At 43.2% G+C, this 19,641-nt stretch overlaps 1 protein-coding gene across 1 annotated transcript in view; it reads left to right on the top strand.

Annotated features, from left to right (window-relative positions):
* LPAR1 (lysophosphatidic acid receptor 1) overlaps positions 1 to 19,641 on the top strand; it is a 65,958-nt gene that overhangs the window by 14,579 nt on the left and 31,738 nt on the right. The window contains exons 2-3 of the mRNA XM_083593790.1: positions 10,178 to 10,334; positions 17,614 to 18,361. Of these exons, the coding sequence (XP_083449916.1) occupies positions 10,275 to 10,334; positions 17,614 to 18,361 (808 nt within the window). The 5' untranslated portion in view covers positions 10,178 to 10,274. The remainder of the gene's footprint in view (positions 1 to 10,177; positions 10,335 to 17,613; positions 18,362 to 19,641) is intronic.

Raw genomic sequence — 19,641 nt, 5'->3', positions numbered from 1 at the left:
GCGGCGCAGCAGCAGTGGGAGGCCCCATTAGCTAAAGTGGTGCTTCAGGTTAAGAACAGTTTCAGGTTAAGAACGGACCTCCGGAACAAATTAAGTACTTAACTTCACCCCCATCGTTCAGCCCGTACACTGAGGTCCAGCGCCGAGGGCCTTCTGGCGGTTCCCTCATTGTGAGAAGTGAGGTTACAGGGAACCAGGCAGAGGGCCTTCTCGGTAGTGGCGCCCACCCTGTGGAACACCCTCCCTTCAGATGTCAAGGAAATAAGCAGCTATCCTATTTCTAAAAGACATCTGAAGGCAGCCCTGTTTAGGGAAGTTTTTAATATTTAATGCTGTATTGTTTTTAACATGTGATTGGGAGCCACCCAGAGTGGCTGGGGAGACTCAGCCAGATGGGCGGATTATAAATAATAATGAATTATTATTATTATTATTATTATTATTATTATTATTATTATTATTATCATCATCATCATCATTATTATTATTACCACTGTACCTTTAAAGACCTAAGTGGTTTAAGATCAGGTTAGTTGAAGGACTGCCTTTATTCAAACCAACTTGCCTATACCATGTGATCTGCTTCAGAGGCCCCACTTACTGCCTACATGCACAGCCCCATTTGTTGAGCTCTTAAAATATCCTACTCATTTCTGATGCAACTTTTTGCTTATTCTAGTGAGCAGAGCTTTAAAAGCATTTTGGTAGTACTAATAGCTCACAACAGTGCTGTTTTCCGTATCTGTACACAAAGCATCAATTCATAATTTGACTGATGTCATGTATGGCGCACAGGCTGCTCTGTGAATACAAAATGTATTCCTGTGGGGTGGAGGGAGAAATGTTGAATATTAGTATCATTTTTGCAGAGAAATGCAAAACGTTTACTGACGTTAAAAAAGTTACTTGAAGCCTCTTCACAAGTTACTTTTTAAAGGTTTAAGCCAAAGATGTTTTTATTTATATTCTGCAATACTCTTTTTTAAACAGGCTTTTGATTCTGTTGCTGCTTAACGTTTTGATTGCTGGTGCTCCTCTTAGCGTTTTTGTTTGTGCTGCTCTTTATCCTTTGTGTTTTCACGGGTGGATGATTGTTGCTTTTATGCTTCTCTTTATTGTACGCCACTTTGAGCAACTCCTCTGTGGAGCTGGCAAAATACAGTATACTTTTAAAAATAAATACAGGTGGTGACCATTTCATATGGGGGTTCTGTTCCTGGCCCTTGTGCACATAAGTGGAGCGCATAGACTTGTGTCCCACCCTGTTATACCCTGTTCTGCCATGCCCCCATTATACCCTTTTTATGACACGTTGAGTGACATTTTTGGGTCACTTCCAGGTTCTGCACCGTACATGTGTGTGCAATTGCACATCTTCTGGACATGCATTAATCAGTCATTGGTTGTTTTTAAGTCACCATTTGCAGCAGGCCTCTGATCTCATTTTATCCCCCAAACAGTTCTAAGGATCTGAAATAACATGAATTTCCGAAGGCTTCTTGCTGCAGAGAAGCCACATACTTATTTACTGAAGTGCTGCAACTTTTCTGCAGAAGTTACTGAACAATTAACTGAAAGCTTATTTTTCCTGTAAGTGTCCCCAGCTCCAACTGCAGTGGTGTTGGATTGGCATCTTGGGCTTTTAGAATAAAAGGAAATAGGTAAGAGCATGCTTCAAGAAGTGATGGTCAAAAGCTCTGTGTACTCCCAGGAATCAATCTAGTAATATTTGCCATTCATTTAATTGTTTTTCTGAAAGTCATTAGTAGCCCAGTATAGAAGCTATTCAGATACTTAGGGAATCTCTCTATGTTTTGCATATTAAATTATCACTTTGCATAAAAGCCTTTCGCTTCACCCAGAAACTCCAGCGGGTGCAGAATGCCACTGTGAGGCTTCTTACGGGGTCCTTGCCATGGGACCACATTCATCCAGTGCTATACCAGCTGCACTGGCTCCTGGTGGAGTACAGGGTCAGGTTTAAGGTGCTGGTTTTAACCTTTAAAGCCCTATACGGCCTAGGACCCTCGTACTTATGGGACCGCTTCTCCCGGTATGCCTTGCGGAGGACCTTACAGTCTGCAAATAATAATATCTTGGCGGTCCCAGGCCTCAAGGAGGTTAAAGTGGCCTCAACCAGGACCAAGGCCTTTTCAGCTTTGGCCCCAGCCTAGTGGAATGCTCTATTGCAGGACACCAGGGCCCTGCGGGACTTGACATCCTTCCACAGGGCCTGCAAGACAGAGCTGTTCCACCTGGCCTTCAGTCTGGGCCCAGTTTGACCCCCCTCTATGGGACCCTGTAAGTTACCATTTTGGCCCTTTTATCAGCTCATGTGGGACCAACATGGATAGCTAGCCCTGATGAATACTTGAGGTTCCCGACCCCTATGGTTGTAATTCATGTGCAGTCATTTAATTTTATCCTGATTCTAATTTTAAGCTGTATTTTAATCAATTGTTTGATTGTGTTTTAATGTATTTGATATGTGATGTTAGCCGGCAAGGGCGGGGTATAAATAAAAATTTACTTACTTACTTGTAAAAGTCAGTATAATGTATTTTTATAGCCAGTTGCTACATTAATGCCCATTCGCCTACTCATTTCCCAGCTTAAAGGGTTTTAACCAAACCTAAAAGTAAAAACACCATTGGATTCAGAAACAGCACCTGCAGAAACTTTAGAAGCCTCTGGCTTCAATAAATTTCCTGAAAGAAAAAACTGGTGACTCCCTATTTTATGCAATTTCACTGACACACACTTTGGGTTTGGAATGTAACGCCCATGTAAATGGGGAGTCACCTGTATTGACTGTACCTGTATTGACTTGCACAAAGGCTGTGGAACCTCTTAGGTTGAAAAATTCCCTTGTGCATAACTTTTGGGGGGCCATATTTATATTTGGGCTTTAAAATAAAGTCCTCAGTTCCAAATGTAGATAAATAATTTCTGAAGAATTTGTGGTTTTCCTTTCTGAAAAAAGTATTCCAAATTTAAGCTATGAACAGACCTGAAAATTACATCTCAGTTGTAGCTGCCTTGTACCAGTTCCTGAGAATTGTATTTTGGACAAGCTGCAGAACAGATGCCTTGTTGTTTAGTCGCTTAGTCATGTCCGACTCTTTGTGATCCCGTGGACCAGAGCACGCCAGGTACTCCTGTCTTCCACTGCCTCCCGCAGTTTGGTCAAACTCATGTTGGTAGCTTCGAGAATACTGTCCAACCATCTCATTTTTTATTTTATTTTTTAAAATGATATTTATTAGAATTTCAGAAAGAGTTACAAAAGTAAAAAAGAAATAGAAAAAAGAAACAGAAAATACAAAATACAGAAAAAATAAAAGCAATTAAAAATAAATCCATCTTTCCATGTCTTGCCTTTCATTTACTTATTTCCCTGACCTCCTCACACCTCCCTTTTCTGTATTCCAGTTCAAATGGTTAATTCAGCAAATCCTTCCCCTCTTTGTTTTTATCTTAATTCTTTATCTTAATATATTATAGCTTTACATTTTCACCTGTTAACAATCCATTTTTACATACTCCTTTATAACATTGCTGCTAAAACCACTTAATTTCATTCCGACATCATTTTAACATTCATTAATTTTACAATGTTTCTGTAAATAGTCTTTAAATTTCTTCCAATCTTCTTCCACCGACTCTTCTCCCTGGTCTCGGATTCTGCCAGTCATTTCCGCCAATTCCATATAGTCTATCACCTTCATGTGCCATTCTTCCCGGGTGGGTAGCTCTTGTGTCTTCCAATACTTCGCTATAAGTATTCTTGCTGCTGTTGTTGCATACATAAAAAAAGTTCTATCCTTCTTTGGCACCAATTGGCCAACCATGCCCAGGAGAAAGGCCTCTGGTTTCTTCAGGAAGGTATCTCATCCTCTGTCATCCCCTTCTCCTTGTGCCCTCAATCTTTCCCAACATCAGGGTCTTTTCCAGGGAGTCTTCTCTTCTCATGAGGTGGCCAAAGCACTGGAGCCTCAGCTTCAGGATCTGTCCTTCCAGGAGGCACTCAGGGCTGATTTCCTTCAGAATGGATAGGTTTGATCTTCTTGCAGTCCATGGGACTCTCTCGAGTCTCCTCCAGCACCAGAATTCAAAAGCATCAATTCTTCGGCGATCAGCCTTCTTTATGGTCCAGCTCTCACTTCCATACATCACTACTGGGAAAACCATAGCTTGAACTATACGGACCTTTGTTGGCAAGGTGATGTCTACCCCAGTTTAATTGGTCTCCAGTCGTCCACACTAGCAGAACTACACTATCCACATCACAAATTGAATATGAAAGGTTACCAATCCATGATGTCATTAAAAAGGAACTTGGTTTTGGTACTGTGCTGGTCCCGGGGGGAAGGTTACCGTTGGCGTAGTCAAAGTCCGGTCCTGGGTCACTAGCCTGGAAACAGTTCACAAGGAGCGGGGCGAGGTCCGAAGCAGGAAGCCGGGCGGGGACAGGAACACTGGAGGGTCAGGTCTGGGTCCGGGCAGGAACAGGTACTCAACGACGTTGCTCCCGCAACCTGGGACCGGGCTGACTGGCCTTTATCTTCTCTGAGGCCAGGGGCGGTCCCGGCCCCCAGGAGACCCGCCTCTCCTGGCCTTAAGGCGAGCACTCCTCCTGGGAGAAACCAGTTCCCTTCGCCTCTCTGCCCTGAGCCTCTGCAGTTCAGGAGAGGCTGAAGGGTTACTGGGCCCAGGGGGAGACTCACCTGTAGGCACTGAGTCCTCAACCACCTCTGGAGCTAGAGTGGATTCACCTGGTGCCTGCTCCTGAGGATCCGGCACAGGTGCAGGCGCTTCAGAATCAAGGCCCTGCCCCAGTTCAGCCGGCCCTGGAGGCGGGGACTCCTGTGCAGGCTGGGATTCCTCCGGTTCAGCCTCTGAATCGGATTCCCAGGCCATCACAGGTACTGACCATATTTTGCCAGCAACTTATTCATTGATGCTGAGCTGGACAAGAACAACATTTAGAACCTTAGCACTGGTAATATTCATGGACATCAATTGGGCCATATAGTTTTAGGCGGCTTTGTAGGTATTCAGCTGTAGGTGAGATCTTCTTAACAATAATTATTCACATTTTCACAGATATTGAGGCAAAATGAAACCAACATACAGATTAATTCCACAACAGGAGCCTTGTCCAGTGGTTCTGGAATCATAGAGGCAATCTTCTATTGTTTCGCAATTTTTTGTAGACCATGCAGGCCTGTTTTGGACAGTCTATCCAGCAATGAATGGGGACTGGCAAAGTGTGTTTTCAAACTCTCTTGTTTAGCTTTTTCGCTAGGTAGAAAAAATAGGAGATTTATGGATCTCCTGGTGGGCTGCCAAAATTGCTGGTAGACTATGTTTGGTTTGGTGGCTCACAAATTGTGCACTCCAGAACAGATTAATGCTGAAGTGCATGTTTTGAAATATCTTGTGAGGATAAACAAAATAATGAATATGAACAATTATACAAAGTGGCTGAGTGAGAGCTCATGGGTAATGACCTGATACAATCTTGCAGATTTGCTAGGTCAAGGGAGAGGCTGTGGTATGTAGAGGCAAGGGAGAAGAATGGATGTGCAATAGCTAAACTGAGTTCAGGAATGGAAGGTCATCACTCCTAGAACATGCTATTTTGCCCTTTGGGTACTTTGCCTCTCCAAACAAACCTGGAAGCATGAGTGGAACATGCATTTATTTATCCTTCCACACCTAATAAGAAAAATAAAATGATGATGCTTGAAAAATACCAATAAATAATGCACCTTTGAAGAAGAATGATGGATTGGGAACCTCAGGCCTGGGGGATGAATGTAGCCCTACAGTCTCCTGTTTAACCCATAGCCCTTACTGGCCCTTCTCTTCATCATTCTCAAGCATTTTTGGCGGAAATGTGGCCTTGAACTCTGATAATGCTTCTCGCTTTGCTAGATGGAGAATTGAAACCTCTACCTTGTGTGTGTGTGTGTGGCTAGAATATTGTTGTTGTTGTTTAGTCATTTAGTCGTGTCCAACTTTTCGTGACCCCATGGACCAGAGCACGCCAGGCACTCCTGTCTTCCCCTGCCTCCCGCAGTTTGGTCAAACTCATGCTGGTAGCTTCGAGAACACTGTCCAACCATCTCGTCCTCTGTCGTCCCCTTCTCCTTGTGCCCTCCATCTTTCCCAGCATCAGGGTCTTTTCCAGGGAGTCTTCCCTTCTCATGAGGTGGCCAAAGTACTGGAGCCTCAGCTTCAGGATCTTTCCTTCCAGTGAGCACTCAGGGCTGATTTCCTTAAGAATGGATACGTTTGATCTTCTTGCAGTCCATGGGACTCTCAAGAGTCTCCTCCAGCACCATAATCCAAAAGCATCAATTCTTCAGTGATCAGCCTTCTTTATGGTCCAGCTCTCACTTATAGCCAACTACAAAGGCAAGAGTTTGATCCATTGCGCTGCCTAATTTTGCTTCTGGCCCTGCCCCCCCCCCCAAAAAAAAAGATTTTCCATGAGGGAATATGGCCTTCAGGCTGAAAAAGTTTCCTTGCTCATGGAATATTGGGAAGTGTGTAGGACACTGAAGAAAATGTGTTATAACAACCGTGTGCAAGAAGGAGGCAGAAGTAGATTCCACCATGGCATGTGATGCTTAAGATTGTTGGTTTGACTCAGAAAAGCAGGGCTGTCACTGGGCATCATTAGTAATGCTAAAGGGACCTCGTGACCGACTCTGGGGTTGCGGCGCTAATCTCGCTTTATTGGCCGATGGAGCTGGCATACAGCTTCCGGGTCATGTGGCCACCATGACTAAGCCGCTTCTGGCGAACCAGAGCCATGCACGGAAACACCGTTTACCTTCCCACCGGAGCCGTACCTATTTATCTACTTGCACTTTGACGTGCTTTTGAACTGCTAGGTTGGCAGGAGCAGGGACCGAGCAACGGGAGCTCACCCTGTTGTGGGGATTCAAACCACCGACCTTCTGATCGGCAAGTCCTAGGCTCTGTGGTTTAACCCACAGTGCCACCCGTGTCCCAGCTAGTAATGCTAGAAAGATATTTAAAGAAAGGACCCTTCTTGGTGCTAATCAATCTATACTATGAGCACCATGGCAAATATCACTTATCTATCTAATGGGCTAATGCCCATATATAATCAGTATGGGAAGTTCTCAACATTTTTTTAAACAACAACAACAAAAAAATCAGAGGAAAGAATGTCCTGGGTAATAAACTAGCATTGCCTGAGCATCAGTAACATAGTGCTAGGAAGGAACTGAATCTGGGTATGTTTATCTAAAGAGAAATTTCTCGACTCTGAGTATATTTCAAGAAGTCAGCAGATTGCGCAAGTCTAGCAATCAAGTCTGTGTTTGAGGGCAGCTGAGACACAGAATGTGTTAAGTGTCATTTTAAGAAAAGGACAATGGAGGAAATTGAGGGCGTGAGGTTTTTTTTTTTTAAAAATCACCCTATGCTCCCCCACTTCCTATAGAGAAATAAAGTGCTTGCGCTGAGTGAAGGGTGAAAGCAAGCTCTGATACCAACACATTTAACATTTTATTGAACAGCACAGAAATAGTGGAAAGAAAAAAAATGCTCTCTGCAAGCCATAAATAGTACAGTAGTACAAAGCTTCTGTTCAAGGCTGTCTGGTGTCCTGAACAGGAGCGTTCTGTTGGGGCTTGGGAATACCCTGCAAAAGGTTGTTGCAGGAGCTCACTTTCGCTGAAGAATTTGTCAGCTGTCGTGGAATTAAGTTCCATGCATTTGTATCTGCACATTTTGCAGCCGTTACATGAAACCTGTTAGCAATCTTCACTGAAGTGATATGTAGCTCGGTTTCAATAGACTTGGGTAAGTTCTCTAATGCCAGTCAGCTATTGAGCTTTGCAACTCAGACAATCTCAACTGAAAAATACTTGATTGTCTTAAATCCTTTACTTTGGAAGATTCTTTGTGGAATCTTTAGATACAAACTGAAGTCAGATGATCATTCAGATTGTGGCTTGGAGCACTGAGATGTGTGTGTGTGTGTGTGTGTGAGAGAGAGAGAGAGAGAGAGAGAGAGAGAGAGAGAGAGAGAGTGCAAGTTGGTTTCATTGCACCCACTGTACAGTGGTACCTCGGGTTAAGTACTTAATTCATTCCGGAGGTCCGTTCTTAACCTGAAACTGTTCTGAACCTGAGATCCCACTTTAGCTAATAGGGCCTCCCGCCGCCGCCATGCTGCCGCGATTTCTGTTCTCATCCTGAGGTAAAGTTCTTAAGCCGAGGCACTATTTCTGGGTTAGCAGAGTCTACAACCTGAAGCGTCTGTAACCTGAAGTGTCTGTAACCCGAGGTACCACTGTAAAAGGCTTCCCTATGCAGAACTGCCTTCAGATGTCTTCTAAAAGTTATATAGTTACTCATCTCCTTGACATCTGATGGGAGGGTGTTCCACAGGCAGGGTGCCACTGCCGAGAAGGCCCTCTGCCTGGTTCCCTGTAACTTTGCTTCTCATAGTGAGGGAACCAGCAGAAGACCCTTGAACGAAGAACAATGGGGGTAGAGACTCTCCTTCAGCTATACTGGGCTGAGGCAATTTAAGGCCTTAAAGATCAGCACCAACACTTTGAATTGTGCTTGGAAACGTACTGGGAGCCAGTGAAGATCCTTTAGGACCGGTGTTATATGATCCCAGCAGAAGTCACCAGTCTAGCTGCCGCATTCTGGATTAGTTGTAGTTTCCGAGTCACCTTCAAAGGTAGCCCCATGCAGACCGCATTGCAGTAGTCCAAGCAGGAGATAACTAGAGCATGTACCACTCTGGTGAGACAGTCTGCGGGCAGGTAGGGTCTCAGCCTGTGTACCAGATGGAGCTGGTAAACAGCTGACCTGGACACAGAATTGACCTGTGCCTCCACGGACAGCTGTGAGTCCAAACTGACTCCCTGGCTGTGCACCTGGTCTTTCAGGGGCACAGTTACCCCACCCAGGACCAGGGAGTCCCCCATACCTGCCCACCCTTTGTCCTCCAAGAACATTACTTCTGTCTTGTCAGGACTCAACCTCAGTCTGTTAGCCACCATCCATCTGCCAACCACATCCAGACACTCACACAGGACATTCACCGCCTTCACTGGTTCTGATTTGAAGGAGAGGTAGAGTCGGGTATCAGCTCCATACTGGTGGGCTCTCCCAGCGGCTTCATGTAGATGTTAAAAAGCATGGGGGAGAGGACGGAGCCCTGAGGCACCCCACAAGTGAGAGACCCGGGGTCCGAACACTCATCCCCCAACACCACTTTCTGGACATGGCCCAGGAGAAAGGAGCGAAACCGCTGCATAACTTTGCTCCCAGCTCCTCTAGACGTTCCAGAAGGATGCCAGGAGAGCATACAGAGTTCAGCACTTTTGTAGCTCAAAGAAGTAAGACCCATTTCAATATCCAGGATTTTTCAGTTGGCTAAAATGAAAATACAAACTTTACTTGCATAGAAATAGCTAAAGATTTTCATAAATATAGCTGTGCCAAATATGAGCTAAGGTGCAGTGGCTGCAGCACAAAATCGAAGGGGTAGTTTGTATCCTGCACTGGCGCTGGTACACCCACCACCCAATTCTGAAATATGCTTTGCAATTGCAAATTTGTATACAGAAAGCCTGCAACTTACGCATATTTAGCTGTATGCACTTAGCAAAAAAAGAGAGAAAGAGAAAGAGAAAGAGAAAGGGAGCGAGCGTCTCAGGAGGAAAAGGACTTTGGCAGTCCCACCTCCCACTGAACCCAATGTGTTTTGACTATACAGTATGTGGGTCCAACCAGCGTAAGTTGGGGCATACTGTACTTGGGATCTCAAAACACCTTTGCAGTTACAGCTTTGTTTAACTGGAGTTTTAGCACATTAAAGGTTTTCTGAAATCTAACTTGAATATGCATCTTTTAAGGATTTCTGAAACCTATGTAGGTTTTCTCCTTGTGTGAAGTAATGTATTGCTGTGTATGTTGGATGAAAATGGCTGTTGGAAGTAGCACTTGGTCTTTTTATGTTCAACTTTCTTGTTTTATGTTTTAAAAATGGTATTTCGTTTAGTTTTAGGTTTTTTTTGCGTAAATGATTATTCACACAGGTTTGTCACGTTAATCCATCTAGTAATTTATTTTGACTTTTCTAAGGTTCTAAAACTTGTTTTCTGTCTTCTAGACCCAAATGTCAGCATGATTGAGAACTGACTCAGAATCTCAAGACTTTACTTAAACATCTGATACGTGAAAGGAAGGGGTTTAACAGACCACTAACCATGGCAGACCCTTCAGCCGAAGTTCCCTTTTCTGTGATCACACAACCACAGCTAATTGAGGTAAGCAGAAACAGTTACAAGATTTTTACTAAGCTCTGCTGCTAAATTTTTATGTCTGTGCAATTGTCAAGCTTACATTTCTAAGCTCTCATTGTAAAACAATCATGTACCATACTAAATGGCGAGAGTTGACAGTTGGTCAGCTGAAAAGGACCCCAAGCTGTGACATATTTTAAGGTTTTTCTAGCTACCACCGCTGATAAGGTTTCTGAGGTGTTTTTTTGGGGTGGGGGAGGGACTTAACTTAATTCAGCTAACATTTTGCAAATGTAGTATAGGTAGGACCATATCTGGTTTTGCAGTACAGGAGGTAAATTGGCTAGAAGCCAACACAGATATAGCTTTGTGAAATGTCTATATCCATTCTTAAAGGACAAAATGAGGGAAGCCTTTCTCACATGATTTTGAAATAAAACATATATCCAAGACGTTGATAAACTGTCACTGTAAAATGTACAGTTGATAAACTGTAAACTGATAAAGATGTTCGTGAAATTCTGTAATGTTATTGCTAAGGAGTAGTGTATCCTGAGAAGTAATCCTCTGACAGCATTTTTTCACTTTTGGTATGCCTGTTACAGAATATGCTTGTCAGCAGAGTAATTGCACTTTATATTCATTCCCGTCAAATCCCACCCCCACCCCCAAATGATTAACCTTCCAAAGTTACATGAAGATGAATTGTAGTGGCTTAAGATAAGATGGAAAATATGTGAAAAGCAAACAAATTGAAACAACCAGGGCAGCCTCCAAAAGCAATGCTTTATAGAATGCCAAGTATTTTCCCCTTCATGATGTGGAATAGTTAGCACGTAATGCATATATTGAACACTAAGGCTATAATGAAATTGTGGTCTCCTTGCCTGACCTGACCTCAGTGGGTCACTGATAGAAAACCCATTTTTTCCAAGGCTTCAGATTTCTGTTTACTTAGTTGTATATGCTGTTTACATATTTTTTTCCCCTGGGAAGGTTCATCAAAGCAAGTAAACCTTAGTTGAATGTCATCTATGTTTGCAAGAGTCTAGTATACTGCCAGGATTTTTTTTAAAGTAAAAAGTTGAGTGGTATGATCATGCCCCCTAAAACCTTCTGTCTCCTGTCCAAAGGAAATATAACTTAATGGGGTCTTGATAATGGCTTTGCTTACTTTTTCTGCCATTCCATGAGTTTCACAAGTTGATTGTTCATTACCATCTGAGTGTTATGGTATTTCATACTGAGGAGTGTATTTCTATAAAAACCAGGCAGCATTGAAAAACCCACTTCCACATCACTTTAAACCATAATTTAAAATAAGTTGTTCCTCCCCTACTCCTGGTGTACCAGAGGAAACAAACTACAAGAAGGCCTTCTCATTATTTGTGGTTTGTTTCTCTGAAGATGAAGAAGAGCAAATGTTTAAAATAAACTGTGGTTAAATGTGATGTGCAGATCTACTCAACTTTGCACTGTTTTGAACACCTCCACTGCACAAGCATTTCAGAACAATCTTGCCTACATTAGCTCCCAGTACATTTCCGAGCACAATTCAAAGTGCTGGTGATGACCTTTAAAGCCCTAAACTGCCTCGGCCCAGTATACCTGAAGGAGTGTCTTCACCACCATCGTTCTGCCCGGACGCTGAGGTCCAGCGCTGAGGGCCTTCTGGCGGTTCCCTCGCTGCAAGGATCAAAGCTACAGGGAACCAGGCAGAAGGCCTTCTCGGTGGTGGCACCCGCCCTGTGGAATGCCCTCCCATCAGATGTCAAAGAGATAAATAACTACCCGACATTTAGAAGACATCTGAAGGCAGCCCTGTTCAGGGAAGTTTTTTAATGTGTGACATTTTAATGCATTTTTAATCTTTGTTGGAAGCCGCCCAGAGTGGCTGGGGAAACTCAGCCAGATGGGTGTGGTGCAAATAATAAGTTGCTGTTGTTATACCTCCCCACTTGCTGTTCTGGAGGTTCTACCGGTTTCCTCCACCACCACAAGCCAGTTGTGTGGGGCATGGACTTCTCTCTTGCTGTTTGCTGAACAATTCACAGGAGGAGGAGTTTGGATTTGATATCCTGCTTTATCACTACCCGAAGGAGTCTCAAAGCGGCTAACATTCTCCTCTCCCTTCCTCCCCCACAACAAACACCCTGTGAGGTGAGTGAGGCTGAGAGACTTCAGAGAAGTGTGACTGGCCGAAGGTCACCCAGCAGCTGCATGTGGAGGAGCGGAGACGCGAACCCAGTTCCCCAGATTACGAGTCCACCGCTCTAACCACTACACCACACTGGCTCTCAGAATAATATATAATAATATACACAGAATAATAGTTAGCATGTTTTATTACATAGTTGCAGACTGTGAGTTTGAGAATGCTAACCACATTTAAAAATCATAGCTTGATTGATTATGTAAGGCCAGAATAGGCAGTGCGTTGTTGTTTTTTTCTGGTTTGAATCAGCGTGACAGGGCTGTCCCACCTCTAAGGGAATGAGACCCATGCTTGGCTTTCTGACACCGCAGCAGAAAAGGAAGTGTGGCAGGAGAGAGGGCAAGAGGTGGAGTAACCCAGATGAGCACAGTAGGGTTTCTGCTGATTCCATAAATTCTTTCGGAGTGTGTGTCGTGTGGGTCATCACTGTCTTGGCCACCGCTATTTTTGTATGCTGGCCCTGGATTCAGCTTAACACAATGTCAACCCTGATGAAAGAGTGTGCTATGTTATTTGTATAAATGACAGTGATAAAATACTGGAAGTAGCCCTTAGGGAATGTGGCACTTTGAGTTTAGGCTATTCCCTCACTCTTTCTCAAGAAAAAAGCCATTTGAGGGTTAAGGACAATATGACTTCCTTGTGTATGTTCTATTTCTCTCTTCCTCGCAAGCTATTTTCATTTTGTTGTTCCTTTGTAGTAATTTGACAATGAATAAATAGTATGGAAGGTCAACACCCTATTTGGTTTTTTCCTGACAGTCTGTGGAGGTTTGTAATCATAGCTTCCAACAGGGTCTCTTATGGTTTGTAATCATAGCTTCCAAAGAGGTCTCTGACCTCCTTGACACACAGTTGTTTCCACGGACTCCCAGTTGCTAAAAATCCCTTTTTGGTAATGCACACTTTGGACAAGCTCCTCTGTCACACACAACTGTCCAGCTCATATAACTTTCTTCGACAGTTGCTGCATATTATATACTCAGGTTTCAAACTAAAATGCAAATAGGAGAAAATAGATAATGGGATTTTCTTGAACTTTTCCTTTCGTCCTTGAAGATAGGAACAATAATATTCTGCTTTCTAAAATACTAGCAAGGAGGTGCAAGACAAGATTCAAACACCAAGATGTCGAAACCAGAACTTCCTTCAAAGGCTAATAGTTGGTTTGCTTTTTATAAAACAAGTAAACATAGAATCAAGAAGATGGTGTCTTAAAATGCCTTCTGCTTGGAGTTCAAATCTGTGGCCATATTTTACATAATACTTTAGCTGGAAGAACTGTTTGCTTGCAGTTGCTGACTGCTTTGGAATAGTAGCTGGCTGGATCAATGACTGAAGGATAATGGAATCTTATTTGGCATATTGTTATTTTCTTAAAATAAATTACAGTTTGTGTATCTTATATTTTATTGAATAGACTGTATTTAGAGTTTGTTTATTTTTAAATTCCTTTCACAAAGAAGAAAAAGTCCCTATCTCACAATTTTCAAGGTTTAAAAATATATTTCTACTGAAATCCAACCTAGCATACCATTTGCTTTGAACCAAAATTTAGGAACAGTAGCAAGTTTTTAAAGCTTATCAGAAGAACAGGAAACCACAATCCAATTTTCTCATCCTACAGCTCTTCATTCCTATTTATTTATTTGTTAGGTTATTGTGACTTTTCAGCACTTGAAGTAAGCCAGGCAATATAGGGGACATACAACTCAGTACATATTTGCCAAGGACAGAAGTGTTTGACTCCCAGCCCATTACAGTGCAAATCTTCTTTGTCCTTGCAAAACCAAAAGCGGGGGATATAAATAGTTGAAATGACTGAAAGTGGTATGTTCTGGTACTTTAAAAATGTCTAAATATAAATATACACAAATTTATTATGCGAATGGAATGAATGAAGAGAACCAGAGGATAATGGAGATAGATAGTTGGCGCAAAAGATAAACAAACATTAACGGACAGCGTGAGCAGAAGAGAACAGCATGGATTCCATAAAATGAAATTTTCATGTTGCCTCTGCCCACGGTCTATACAGTGTAAGGTTTACTGTCATGCAGCTGGATAGAGCAAGCAGGCTTGAGAATTTACGTTTTCTGCACCTAAGTAATAGGGTTCCCCCCCTTTAAATACCACCCATAAATAGGTGACACAGCCGAGAGTAGCAAACCCAGTGAATTGCATCCTTTAATCAGGATCTGTTCACAGCATTGTCTCGGAATAAAAATTGTTGCTTATACAGTCATACCTTGGATCTTGAACAAACTGGCTCCTGAATGATGGAAGCCCAGAAGTGAGCGTTCTGGTTTCCGGACGATTTTCGGAAGCTTCCAAGGCTTTGGTTTCTGAATGTTTTGGAAGTCAAACGGACTTCCAGAACGGATTCCATTCGACTTCCAAGGTACAAATGTAATTAACTTTGAAAAAAGTAGGCAATATTTTGTGCTGGGATATTCTTAGCTGAAGCCTTTCAAATAACTTAGTCTATTACAGAGGCAGTGATAGATTGCATACTCCTGTTGACTTTTCAGCTCCTGTAAGATTTCCACTGAATAGTTTTCAGACTTGCTAGTTCCACATAGTCTTTTAGCTAGAAACTGAAATCCACTGATGTTCTTAGGTGTAATCCTGCTAGAAGACATATATTACACATTGCATTCTCTTAATTACTTACAGCATGCATACATATGGCCACACTAGAAGGCACAATTACATTACAGACAAAACTAGTTTAGCAGTTGTTCCCTTTTCTTAAAGAAGCCTTAGAACTATAATTCTGCAAGGAAACTTGGAGTTCGCTAACTGATAGTAAAGGTAAAGGGACCCCTGACCGTTAGGTCCAGTCGTGACCAACTCTGGGGTTGCAGCGCTCATCTCGCTTTATTGGCCAAGGGAGCCGGCGTACAGCTTCCGGGTCATGTGACCAGCATGACTAAGCCACTTCTGGAAAACCAGAGCAGTGCACCTTACCACCAGAGCGGTACCTATTTATCTACTTGCACTGTGACGTGCTTTTGAACTGCTAGGTTGGCAGGAGCAGGGACTAAGCAACGGAAGCTCACTCCGTGGCGGGGATTCAAACCGCTGACCTTCTGATCAGCAAGTCCTAGGCTCTGTGGTTTAACCCACAGCGCCACCCGCGTCCCTAGCATGCAACAATTTCATCAAAAGATGTTCCTTAGCTTTGTACGGGACAAGCTACCCCACATAAACTGGAATGATATATATTTAAATTGTCAGGACACTTTTTGTTTTCCTCACATTAATTCTGAGGGTACTATGTAACTGAACTACTTTATTCATTCATTGCTATTCTTTTGTACCATACATGCCTAGGGAGATGTTTGGTTCTTTATCTTTTTATGTTTCCCCTCCTTTGATTTTGTTGTTGCTTTCCTTGTTTTGTACCTATAGAAAAATACAATAAAACTGTTTATTAACAAAAGTCTTAACGTTTGTAGTGCAGTGATAGTTAATGCAGTACTGGTGTGAAACCTAATTACCGTATTTTTCACGCTATAAAACGCACCTTCCCCCTCCTAAAAAGTAAGGGGAAATCTGTGTGCATCTTATGGAGCGAATGCAGGCAGGAGGCTCTGCTCAGCGCTCCCTTTAAAGAGCTGTGTGGAGCGTGTGTGCAGCTCTTAGGGGCTTTTCCCCAAGGAGGGAGAAGGGCTGCCCTTCTCCCTCCTAGGGGAAAAGCCCCCAAGAGCCACACACACGCTCTGTGTGCTCTTTAAAGGGAGCGCAGCTCTTGAGGGAGCCTTCCTCCCGCTGCCCAGGAGAGGCTACATGCTGCTATCCCATAAGCCAGGACAGCAAGCGGGATCGCTGCGCTGCGATCCCGCTTGCTGTTCTGGCTTAGCCACACGCAGCCTCTTCCTCCTGCCCAGGAGAGGCTGCGTGCAGCTATCCCATAAACCAGAACAGCAAGAACAGAACAGAACAGAACAGAACACCTATCCCAGAAGCCAGATCCCTCTTGCTGTTCTGGCTTCTGGGATTCAGAATATTTTTTTTTCTTGTTTTCCTCCTCCAAAAACTAGGTGCATCTTATTGTCTGGTGCGTCTTATAGAGCGAAAAATACGGTAGCTGAATTTTCTCTTCCAGTGGCTTGTAATTCTTACGCAATTTATTTCACCACTGACTAGACAGCAAGGTGGGAAATTAATTAAGCTCAAAAGGCTTTTATCTGTTACATATTTTTTTAACCATAGAGGTAACTTTTGTTCAATACCACACGTTACTATTAAAGATGGGCAAGCTCCCTCTCCCTCATGTCAGTTCAGCTCAGAAATGAGTTGAGCTACAGTATTTCCAAAACAAGTCCCATGCCCTGGACTGCCCTTCTCGTTAAGGAAAACTGGCCAAGTTTAGTGGCACTGAAAGCAGAAGCACATGGGGAGAGAGAATTAGAGGAATCTATCCCTCCAGGACAAGATTAAAGTCTCTTGGGCATATGAGCTCCATCTCCTGCAGCTTCTCCCAAGGTCCATCCGGTCCGCCAGGTCTTTGGTCCTGGCACATAGTTATGTGACACAAACCTCCCCGCATCTCTCTCCCCTTCCCCTACCAGTTCTCTCACCTCCAGCAGCCTGGTAAGTTATCTTTAAAGTGGAGGGTGGGTTGGGAATTGCATGCACTGGTGTGGAGGGTAGGAGTGAAACTGGGAATTCTTCTCCGGCTCAGATTATAACTTGGGGCTTGGGAATGTGTTGAGTTTTTTCCCTTTTTCTTTTTTGGAGGCAAGGCGTTGTTTCCAGACCTGAGCCCAGATAGGTTTACCAGCATCCCTATTCAATGCATATACTTATTGTGGAAATATATTAATAGTATCTAGAACAAAATTGACCAGTGACTACAGATCTGACATATACTATACCACCTGTTAAATTAGACAGATTCAGCTCCACCAACATGTCATTTTCCATACGTTCTCTTTTTTTATAACCATAATTTTAAAGCTTTTGTTTTGTTTTTGTTTTGTTCTTTGATTTTGATTGCCTGTTCTTGTGGTCTTTAGTTTTCTAGCACTGCAGTACTTCCATATCCTAACTTCTAATTCTGCTCTGTCTTCTTCTTTTCAGTCTACAGTGATGAGCGAACCCCAGTGCTACTACAACGAAACCATTGCCTTCTTTTATAACAGAAGTGGGAAGTACCTAGCCACTGAATGGAACACTGTGAGCAAGCTTGTGATGGGCCTCGGGATTACAGTATGTGTCTTCATCATGCTAGCCAACCTCTTAGTTATGGTGGCCATCTACGTCAACAGGCGTTTTCACTTTCCTATTTATTACCTAATGGCTAACTTAGCTGCTGCGGACTTCTTTGCAGGGCTGGCGTATTTTTACCTAATGTTTAACACAGGACCCAACACTAGAAGACTGACTGTAAGCACCTGGCTCCTTCGCCAGGGTCTCATTGACACTAGCCTGACAGCCTCTGTTGCCAACTTGCTGGCTATCGCCATTGAGAGACACATCACAGTGTTCCGCATGCAGCTACATACCCGGATGAGTAATCGGCGTGTGGTGGTGGTAATTGTTGTCATCTGGACTATGGCTATTGTCATGGGCGCCATACCAAGTGTGGGCTGGAATTGCATCTGTGACCTTGCCCACTGTTCCAACATGGCACCACTCTATAGTGACTCTTACTTGGTCTTCTGGGCTATTTTCAACCTGGTCACCTTTGTAGTCATGGTGGTCTTGTATGCTCATATCTTTGGGTACGTGCGCCAGAGGACTATGAGAATGTCTAGGCACAGTTCTGGACCACGTAGGAATCGGGATACCATGATGAGCCTTCTGAAGACTGTGGTCATTGTGCTTGGTGAGTACATTTGCAGATTTTCTTTTCTCACAGCCATCCCGAATGGGACACCATTCAATCCTTGCTGGGAAGATGGAGGACTCATTCCCCGTCAATACTCTTGTTGTGTTGCATTTCAAGAACATGCTGTGTGTTAAAAGTATTTCATGATGTAAAATACACATTTCAGTTGTGCCTTGTTCTGTGACTGTTTACTCCTAAGTCTTCCAAGTCATAGACTGCTGGGATGAATGACTTGCTCAGTTTGCATTCCTATTTTTATAAGATCACTTTCACCAACACTTAACACCAGCATTTTAAATTGTACAAGTTACAGAGTTAACTTCCCTCCGTCCTGCACCCCAGCTGTATCCAGCATTTATCATGCAGGTGGAAGTGCTGCTGCAATTGTGGAAGGCCTTCCACATGAGCTCCAGCTATTGATGCTACTAAAGTACAGTGGTACCTTGGGTTACAGACGCTTCAGGTTACAGACGCTTCAGGTTACAGACTCTGCTAACCCAGAAATAGTACCTCGGGTTAAGAACTTTGCTTCAGGATGAGAACAGAAATTGTGTGGTGGCGGCGCGGCGGCAGCAGGAGGCCTCATTAGCTAAAGTGGTCTTCAGGTTAAGAACTGTTTCAGATTAACAACGGACTGCCGGAACGAATTAAGTTCTTAACCTGAGGTACCACTGTACTGTGGAAAGGAGGCTCACTGCATTGACTTCCTCCTTGCTCATTGGAAGGGACACTTAACTTTTAAGGCATAAAAAGCCCTTTCATGTTTAATAATAATAATAATAATAATAATAATAATAATAATAATAATAATAATAATTTATTTATACCCCACCCATCTGGCTGGGTTTCCCCAGCCACTCTCGGCAGCTTCCAACAAAATATTAAAATACAATAGTCTGTTAAACATTAAAAGCTTCCCTAAACAGGGCTGCCTTCAGATGTCTTCTAAAAGTCTGGTAGTTGTTTTTCTCTTTGACATCTGGTGGGAGGAGGGTGTTCCACAGGGCGGGTGCCACTACCGAGAAGGCCCTCTGCCTGGTTCCCTGTAATTGGCTTCTTGCAGTGAGGGAACCGCCAGAAGGCCCTCGGCACTGGTATGGTATACAACAAAATAACTATCTGAAGATATTATATTAGGGTCTTTTTGTTTGATAGTTAATGCCTAGCATGTGCAGTTTAGCATGTCTTGGCGCCAGATGGTTTGTTGGCTATTATTCAGCATCCTTTTGTTCTGTTGGTTCAGTATGAAGATAACTGCATTCTGAAAGCTGGATGTA

This window comes from Podarcis filfolensis (genome assembly GCF_964270895.1).
Source record: "Podarcis filfolensis genome assembly, chromosome: 17".
In the NCBI taxonomy this organism is placed as follows: Eukaryota; Metazoa; Chordata; class Lepidosauria; order Squamata; family Lacertidae; genus Podarcis; species Podarcis filfolensis.
This window is presented reverse-complemented; position numbering and strand designations above follow the sequence as displayed.